This window comes from Phalaenopsis equestris, unplaced genomic scaffold (genome assembly GCF_001263595.1).
Source record: "Phalaenopsis equestris unplaced genomic scaffold, ASM126359v1 Scaffold000002, whole genome shotgun sequence".
NCBI classification, from domain to species: Eukaryota; Viridiplantae; Streptophyta; class Magnoliopsida; order Asparagales; family Orchidaceae; genus Phalaenopsis; species Phalaenopsis equestris.
In genome coordinates this window covers 78,969,763-78,979,606 of record NW_018164444.1, presented here as the reverse complement: position 1 = coordinate 78,979,606, position 9,844 = coordinate 78,969,763, and the positions used below count along the sequence as shown (strand labels likewise).

The 9,844-nt window shown below is 36.9% G+C and overlaps 1 protein-coding gene across 1 annotated transcript; it reads right to left on the bottom strand.

Annotated features, from left to right (window-relative positions):
- Positions 1-8,196: 8,196 nt before the first annotated feature.
- LOC110038113 (chorismate mutase 1, chloroplastic-like) lies at positions 8,197-9,446 on the bottom strand. Its single transcript, XM_020742886.1, has one exon. The coding sequence runs from the start codon at positions 9,357-9,359 to the stop codon at positions 8,409-8,411; it is 951 nt and encodes a 316-aa protein (XP_020598545.1). The 5' UTR covers positions 9,360-9,446; the 3' UTR covers positions 8,197-8,408.
- Positions 9,447-9,844: the final 398 nt, after the last annotated feature.

Sequence of the window (9,844 nt, the reverse complement as noted above, 5' to 3'; positions counted from 1 at the left end):
TGAGAATAGTCGACACCCTAAAATGTTGCCCTTTTTTACCATGCAAATGGAGTCACCTTAGGTGGTTTAATACGTCACCCTAGCAGTGATCACATATTTCATTAATTCCAAGAGAATGTTTGTGTCATAGTTTGTCAGTGCCTAAAACCTCATATAAACTTGTAACCCCTCATACTGATCAGATAGAATAGAACGAGTGTCTTCTCTCATTCATCACACACTTCTAAAATGAGATGTTGGAAGTGTGAAACCTGGATCCCACAATAACTCATGCCACCCTAACTCAAGCGTTGAAGGAAAGACCCTTTTAATACACGTTGTTTCCGCATCGACCAAAGATAATGTCCGAGTTGTTGGAGCTGGCTAACATCCACATATATGCCGAAAAGTATAACATCATTCTCATTTTCTCTAGAATTTACTCCTCCAACCATCACCCGAAGAAGATCACCCCCTCCTCAAAGCAAAAGGTGGAGATTAAGGCATGATTCACATCGTTTAACTTTCCCTCTCTACAAAACACTTTGGCCACTCTGGGACAATAGAGTGACCAATAGAACATACCATCGAAAGAGGCAAACCCAATATCTTGAACAATTACTAGCTCGGTATAATAAGTGTCCATTGCTTAACCATGAAGTATCCAAGACAACTCCATTGAGAGTTTAGATAGTCGAGACATTGGAGCCCATTCAAAATAAATATTATTTCAAGAGAGCACCCCCGATAAAAAATGGAGCTTACCTATGAGACCCCAAAAGTAATGTGCCTAACCATCAGGACCATGTTCATGTCATGGAGAAATGCCGACACGTATGAGGTTTGATTGAAGAACTGATTAAGGTTGTAAGAATGAAATCACCCATCAGATCTAACAACCGAGGGGAGATTGGTAGATTTTTTCTAATAAGTGAAGATTTTAGTACACGGTCAAAAAATATGATGATCAATACCCTTCAACACCACAGAGATGTTTTCTCAAGGTTCGTTGTAGAGATGTTAAGGATACCGATTGAAGTCGTGTAACACCATCCTAACATTAATTTAGTGGCATGACAGATGAAGAAAAAGATCCAGGAGGAGGTTCAGATGCTACTGGAAGCTGGTTAAATTTGAGAGGTCTAATACATAACATGGGTGTCCCACATTATCATGGTGTAGCAGTCAAATGATAAATGAAGAATGTGTGTAGACTTCATCATTATAAGCACTGCTTGTCTGAAGGACAACTACCTCTTGCCAAGAATCAACACACCCATGGATGCATCGTTCGGTCATTTTGCGATGAGCTTCCTTGATGCATTCTCCATCTACCACCATATCAAAATGCACAGAGTCAATGCAGATAAAATCACATTCATTACTAGTGATAGAGCATGTTGTTATAATGTAATGCCCTTTGGAGCTAAAAAATGTTGGTGCTACCTAATAACAAATGTCGAATGTAATCTTTGCAAAATAAAAATGAAAAATATATTTTTATGTATGTGGATGATGTTCTAATAAGAAAAAAAAATGTCTAGCAACAGATAAAAGATCAAATATAAAATTTTGAAGCACTTAAAAAATTTAATGTAAGGCTTAATTCACTCAAGAGCGCGCCCTCAAACAAATTTTAAGGCTACCTCATAACCCTGGAAGGAAAAATGACCATTCCATAAAATGCATAGTCATTGATCAATATGTTGTTTCCTTGAAACGCCGAGGAAGTTCAAAAGCTGACCAATCAGATCACAAGTGTAAGTTGGTTCATCAAAAAATCAGGCGGCAATTTTGTTGTCTTTTTCAAAATCATGAGAAGAGCAAAGAACTTTATTTGGTCGGATGAATGTGAACAAAGGTTCAAAAAGCTAAAAAGCCTCCTTAGCCTCGCCACCACTCTTCCAGAGTTCAAAGATGAACGAAGAGCTCTCCCTAGACTTGGGGGTCAATTTTGAAACAAGCACCTCAATTTTAGTCCAAGAAGTGTAAGGGAAGAAATTTTTGGTTTACTATATCAGCCTCGTCATCTGAGACACATAATTCATGTATCTGATTATGAAAAAATTAATGTTTTCTTTTGTTATTCCGACTTTAAGGCTTTGCTCGTATTTCTAAATGCATCTAGTTTGGATCAACATTGACCACCTTTCAAATCTATTCTTACTAGGTCGGAGCACTCTGGCCGACTCGTCAAATGGGTGGTGGAACTCAATGAGTTTGATCTCTCTTATGTGCCCCAAGCTCAATCAAAGCACAAGCCATAACCCATTTCAGGACTAAACTTTTTGAGCTGAGCAAGCCAAGTAAATAAATGAAAACTTATAATCATACCTTGGTTTTGCACATTGACGGAGATTCTATTCAAACTTGGTCAGAGCTCCATCTCGCTTTAACTAGTCCAATCAAGCATCGTTTGCATCACTCAAATCAAGTTGAATTTGAAGACACCAATAATCAAACTGAATATGAAATGATGATTTTTTGGCTACAATTTGCTTATGAGATGCACGTTCGAATCCTTCTGGTGAAATCCGGCTCACACTTGGTGATGAGTTAGATGAACGGACAATTTGAGGTCAAAGATGAGGAGATGACCAAATAGCTCCTTAAAGCTAAAACAATGATAAATGAATTTTGAAGGCTTCAATATAGAGCATATCTTCTGAGTGGACAATCAAGTAGCAAATTTCTATCCAAATGCTTCTATTTGGGAGAGGGGATACCTTAAAAGCTTATCTGGCCGGCCATTGAGGAAACCAAAATGATGGAGTAAAAAATTAAATGACCAAGAAATTGGGCATATCTTTACATTCTATATCTTGAGAATAGGAAGTTCTCAGAAAAAAAAGTTACTAATTTAAAGCACTTTAAAATCAAGGAAGGCCAATATCTTTTGATTGAGGGAAAGCTTTTTTGGAGATCAGCTACATCACTATACTTGAGGTGCATAAAAGAAGTTGAGACAAATAATGTCTTCTGAGAGGTACACTCGGAAGAGTGCAAAAGAAGCTCTGAAGGAAAGATTTTGACACACCGAGTGCAGTGACAGGATTATTTCTAACCAAAACCTTAAAAATTGTACAGGCATTCTCAAGGAGATGTGAGCAATATAAGAAATACTGCTTCAGGTCTTTTCCATATGGGAACTCGACATCTTCAAACCCTTTTGCCCGTTGCGAGGCTAACACAAAACTTTGCTCATTATTGTAGATTACTTTTCTAAGTAGATTGAAGCTAAGATGCTCACTCAAATCATCGTAGAGGCCATTCAAAAATTCATATGGACTGATCTGATATGTCGATACAAGCTACCACTTGTAATAATCACAAATAATATAACACAATTTTCCAACCAGGGGTGAAATATTTTTGTCAAAGTCGTGAGATCAATATGAGGTTTATGTTTGTTCATCACCCTTGAACAATTGGGCATGCCAAAGCAGCCAACAATAACATCTTAAACCTATTGAGTAAGAAGATTGAAAGAGCTTAGGGTAATTAGATTGATTTTTTTTTGTCTGTTCTTTAGATGGTCTGAAAGACACTTTCCATAACATTTTGACAAACTCCATTCATGTTGTCACATGGGATGGAGGTAATGTTGCTGTCAAATATAACAATCACAACAAAATAATGGTGACAACTTTGACGTTTGATGAAGCAGATTTATCCAAGTGGTAGAAAGCAAATGACAAGGGGGTAATGCTCTTGGAGCATACAAGCTAAAAACTGACACAGAGAAAAGAGTCCCTCAAACATTGAGTAGAGAGGATTTGTATACTACTTATTCTTAAAGAAATTTTTTGTATCTCAGCAATAATAATGTGTTATCTTTCCAACCTAGATCACATGTCTGATTTTTTTTAATTATATAAAACATTATTAAGTAAGATTTTTCTAACTTTACACACAATATCAAGTCTGATTGACACTCAGAGAACTCGAGAAGTTCACGCAAGGGATTGCCAAAATTTGACCAAGACTCTGGGAATTCAAGCTAACTCATTGACAATGTTTCTAAGTTGCAAAATTGACAACAATATACAACGTTCAATTAATGAAAATTAGCTAAAAATAACAGACAATAATAAACAAACATTCAATTGATAATTCAAACAAGAATCGACTTACGATGCTCAAGCATCAATAAAACCCATGTCTCCTAGCTCAAAACAAGTCAAGCTCTAGCGGTGATTCCCCACCCATTAATCATGGTGGATAGCATATGGATCAGCCCAACAGTAAGTTTTGATGCTTACTCCCATGAAGGTTGCGATAAGATTCACTTAATATGCCCAACGTAAAATAGTGACCCATCCAATATGACAACCTAACTGAGGGACCAATACATGGGAGGTATAATACATGAGCTGGGAGGTAACAAAATCCCTAAATAATCATACCTCAATTAACCTTGGTTCACTACGATCATGGCAACCACATCTGCACCAATCACTGTCGAAGGAGAGCCGATGATCACCGCTTTAGTGATCTATTCATTTGTATTAAAAAATAATATAAAGCAAAGTTTAGAAAAATTAAATTCATCCAACAAGGGTCCTACATACCTAAGATTTGTTCTCATTCCCAAGCAATAAAAGATAACCCTTCCTCACCAGTCGGCCGCCCTTTGGCTGATAGAGGAAGGTCGGCAGTGTTCTGTGTGTCAAACGACATTGAGGCATTAGGAGCCTCTCGCTCATTTTCCCCAATAGTTTGCTCCACTTCTAGAGCTAAAGTATGAACTAGATCCAACAAATTGATTGGATATTCCTGTAGGAGGCCACTCTCTTCTACCTAAGGACCCCTTTTTAGGTGACTCTCCCCCTTATGAACACCCTCTCGCAGGCGATGTTCCTCTGCCTACACCTCCTCACCAGGGCAACCAAGGCGCGAGTCCGAGCATCCCACCCAATTTTTCGCGTCTGATCTTGACCAATTCCTCGCAGCCACCTACACCTCCACTCCCCCCTCCGGTCGGGAGCCATCCCCTCACTTCAGATCTTCAAAAGCCACCTAATGAGCGGTTTTGTTGAACTTCTCAGCTTTAGGAAGTTGTTTATTAACCATTTTAACAACCAAATTTTGGACAACCCTGGTGTGGAAATCAAAGAAGGATGGGAAGAAATGTGCCTCTCACTCCATATTTATAGAAATCGCAAGCACAAAATCTAAGGGGAGCTCAATTATTACATTATTAAGTATTAAAAATTGTTGTTCAACCATTTGCATTAAAATCTATTATTCTTATTTGCATCGTAACTGTCAAGAAGCAATAGAATCGATAAACTAACTATGCACTTTAAAAATACTTCAGCACAAATCTTGAACAAATCTAACAGGTCAAAGGAGTTATGGTCAAAGAGAACTCATCAAAGGTTAAAGTGCACAACACGTGAGTTAGAAATATCCATCGGCTCTGTGCCCTCAGTGCAGGATCCAGAGTCGATCTATAAACTAAATAAGTAGATTGGCTAAAAAAACCGATCAAGTGAAGATTCTGCCGACCGACAAATAATTTTAGTTTGTCGACTATCCAGACTTAGTGTAGCCCACAAAGATGGGCTTCTCCGATCCAAGAATTACCAACCATAGAAATTCGAGAAATGGGAAAAGTCCAGCTTAATGCTTATTTATTTATTTATTTATTACTAATTTATCCAATAGTGTTCCTATTATAATAGGGGCAAGCAGACAATCATACTCCTTGTACCTCCTTCGCCTATAAACACAGGGGTAGTTCCTACATTAAAGGATTAGTGATTCAGGGATAAAAACTCTAAAAGCTTAATTTTACTGTACTCTCTCTCTCTCTCTCTCTCTCTCATATTCTTCTTCTCATGCTACACTCTATTTCTTAGGTTTAATTCAGAAGACAATCTCAGATTCAACATTTATTTATTAAAAAAAAATCCTTCATTCCAAACATAAATTTATGATACCAAAATATTAGAAATGTAAATATTAAACTTTGAATGTTAAATATGTAAATAAATAAGAATTGTATGTACGCATGAACATTTTCTTAATATTCAATAATAGTTTATTTTCACAAAAAAAAAAATTGAGCATCTAAATTACTAAAGAATGCTGAATTATGAGAAATTATAATCACTGCATAATTTATATTTTATGTGTGTGGGAAATGAGTGTCTAGAGGGTAATATGTGTGATTTGAATAGAAGATCTCACTATACAAAACAACATCATCAACCATTATACCATGGGAAGGTGCACAACTTTAAGAAAAAAAAATCACATAAAAAAAATAAATTGGTCCACTTTGTTTAGGTGGTCTAAAGCTATAAAAGTGCATTTCATGCATAATTTCATAGAAGTTTGATTTTATCTACTCATAAGAATGAAATTTGAATGCATCCACTCTTTCATTTTTTGATAAAACATATTTGAAAGTTTGTTTGAATAAAAAATCTCATGATATTTTTATACTCTCAATATTATTGGAAAAAAATGGCTTGCAACACCCTTTTCATATATTGCCAATTTTTTATTCAAGTATTGAAGGTTTGGTTGGCATGCATTTTAACAACATTTGAAATTTCTTTGAATCAAAATCAAACATTAAATAATTTTTTTTCAAATATAAGCTTGAATTTTATTCTAACCATGCTTTTTATTATGTTGGGATATATTTAAACCCTATTCAAATCATAATCAAATATATTTTCAAATCATAATCAAATATATATAAACCCTATTCTAACACATGTTCAAATCTTCCTATGTTTTCCAAACATTTATGAACCATGTTTGAGAACGCTATAACTATTAAATATGATTCAAATATGACTTGATCATGATTTTAAAATGGTTTGAACATATGTTCCTATAATAGTGATGGCATATGCTGACCAATTAATTTTGTGAGGCGAATCAAATGTTAATATTCTTACACTGTATAAAAAGAATGAAAAGAAGACAAAGAAGTCTATTGAACAATAATCCAATTGTCGTAACTTATCATTGTTATGTGCTAGGAAATTTGTGACAGTAGAATAGTAAATTGTTGTCTCAGCTTTGTACGATAATCTATCACACACTCACAAGAAAAAAAATAATTAATAGGGATATTAGAAATTTTTAAGTGAAAAACCTGAAAAGAGGAAAAAATCACGGGGGTCTTTCCCAGTTGAAATATTCCACTAAGAGTTAGTGATTACAAGTACAACTCTTGTCCCACGAGCGGGAAATGATTACACAATTTCTCACATTACGATTTCTATGGGCAGAAAAACTTGTTGCCCCTTGGTAGAGAGCGGGCGACGACTGATGTAAGTCAGCGGGAGGTAGTCAGAGTCTACTGGAGGTGGTGGCGGGGGCGACTAAAGTCGGTCGGGGGTGGAGGCGGCATTGACTGGAGTTCGCCGGCATGCAACTACTTTGGAAGCTTTCCAATCAGATTATGTTTCAAAACTTGGAACAAGCTTTTCCATTGGTTTGTTGTGCCTACTCTTCCCTGCATTCAGTAGTGGCTGTTCCTTTCAAAAATATTAAAGAGCTTTTTATTCACAAGTTTAAGAATATCACAAAGAATAAATGTGGTATACGTGTCATTTCTTGTAATGGATGGCTATATTTCATAAGTTAATGTTGATCGATCCCTGCTTCAGAAAAAAATTCAGAATCTTTTTCATCAATATTAAAATAGAGTGTGCATACTATAAATTTAAAAAAACAGAACTTTGAACATTAAAATACACCTGTTGGCGTGCTTCATTTATGAAATTAGATGTTGTCTGGCTAGAACTACTCTGGGTATCTACATTGATGCAATAAAATATACAAATATCACAGTTTCTTGTATTACAACATTTATGCATTGAAAAATTTGTTGGCCCATGATAGGGAGCCGGTGGTGGTTGACGGTGGCCGATAGGAGATAGTCAGAGTCGTTTGCAGGCGGCAACTCCACCAACTGAACCAAACCATGCGCGTTCACTAATCATGTACATGCATATTTTATCTTTACGCAGGCTATATATATATATATACACACACACCCTGTATTCAGATCAGTTGGTCAGGTATCTGTTTGTTAGTTGCAAGTCTTCTCTGATTTAGGATTTGATTCCCCGTTGTATTACTCGCTGTAATTTAATGGAGCCTAAGTTATAGATTTCATAACAAAATTTAGTTTATAACCAGAATCAAACAATATTATCAAATTTAGTTTATAAGAGAGAGACCATTTCATAACAAAATTTGGTTTATAACCAGAATCAACCAATCTTATCAAATTTAGTCTATAAGAGAAAGATCACTAACAATGACATAATCTATAACACCTCTTTCACAACCTACCAAACAAACACACAATAATTTCTTACCAAAAAGCAACAAAAAAAAGCAAAACAAGTTCCCCTCAGATCTGTCTTCCACATCAATTTTTATGAACAACTAATTCCTCAATCCAACCTTCTCAGCAAATACTCCACCTGAACTTCCTTAGTGAGCGGCATAATCCACTTGTCATATAGTTCAGCAACAAACCCAGGCCTGATTTTAAATTTTGGCGGACAGTCTTTTTCACCACCACCAACGGTCACCTCCTTCCCAAAAGTCATGGCCTTTGTTTCCACCCTCCTCTTGACCACAAACTCCACCGTTTCAAATGTCAGCAAAGCCAATATCTTTTTCCTGTCCTGCGCTTCTATGGCAGCATGGAATTTCTCAGGGCTCTCCCTAAACTTCGCCTCAGCCACAAACTTCCCATAATGGATTCTCTTCGACAGAGACTGCAAGCAAATCGTGTCACAAACAGAACTTGATCCGCAATTTCCATCGCTTCCACTTTTTACCAGATTGGGCAGCAGTTCATCGAAGTACATCTGCCATACTATCTTGTTCATATTTATCGAATCTGCAGCATAATGCAGGACTCTCGGATACTGCATGGGAGGAAGCATTGGCACAGATAAATGCTCTGGAAAAAAGGGATGCTCATCAGGACTCTTGTATCTTCCAACCTTTGCGTGAAGTTTTTCTGTTTCTTTAACCATGTACTCCATTAAAGAGCAATGAGATCCATCTATTGAGAACAGAGTAGGGTCATATGCATCAGGATTGTAGCAATACTTTGCACGTTCCAGAAGAGCGAATATTATGCTATCCTCCTGTCTTACTAATAAGTTTCTTACGCTTTCCAAGGTAAGACTTTTGCTTATATCCGTCCTCTGGATCGAATGGGAAAGCGCGCTTGGGATTGAATGGAGTTTTTTTTGGGGAGATGGGAGAAGAAACGATCCAAAAAAGGTTTTTTTGGGCGTTCTAAGGGATGAGGGGGCGGTGGGTGTCCGATATCCAATTGCCAGAGGTTTGGCGAAGGTAGAAGGAGGATTTAAAAGCTTGAGATCCATGGCGGACTGCAGAAACCTTTTGGGAGAGAGAGATGGCGGAAGAAAATGAGCAAAGAGAGCAATTCGTGGGTCTTTTTATAGTTGGTATGGATGGTGTCGGAGACGCGACGGACTAAGACCAGAAGAAAAAGTAGTGGTGGGAATTATTAGACATGAAAAATTGGGATGGGTGGTGGGTATAAAAATCTGATTTTTGATCGGCTATTTTTCTACCGCAACGCGAATCTGATGGGATGATTTTGCGTAGACCATATATATAATATAAATAAAAATATTATAAAATTGCTTTTGTCCGAAAATAGCAGGGTGCGATAAGTGATATTCTGCCAATAAATTGGTGGGGCTTTTTATAGTTTGTATGGATGGGGTCGGAGACGCGACGGACTCGGACCATAAGAAAAGGCAGTGGTGGGAATCATTATACATGAAAAATTGGGATGGGTGGTGGGTATAAAAATCTGATTTTTGATCGGCTATTTTTCTAC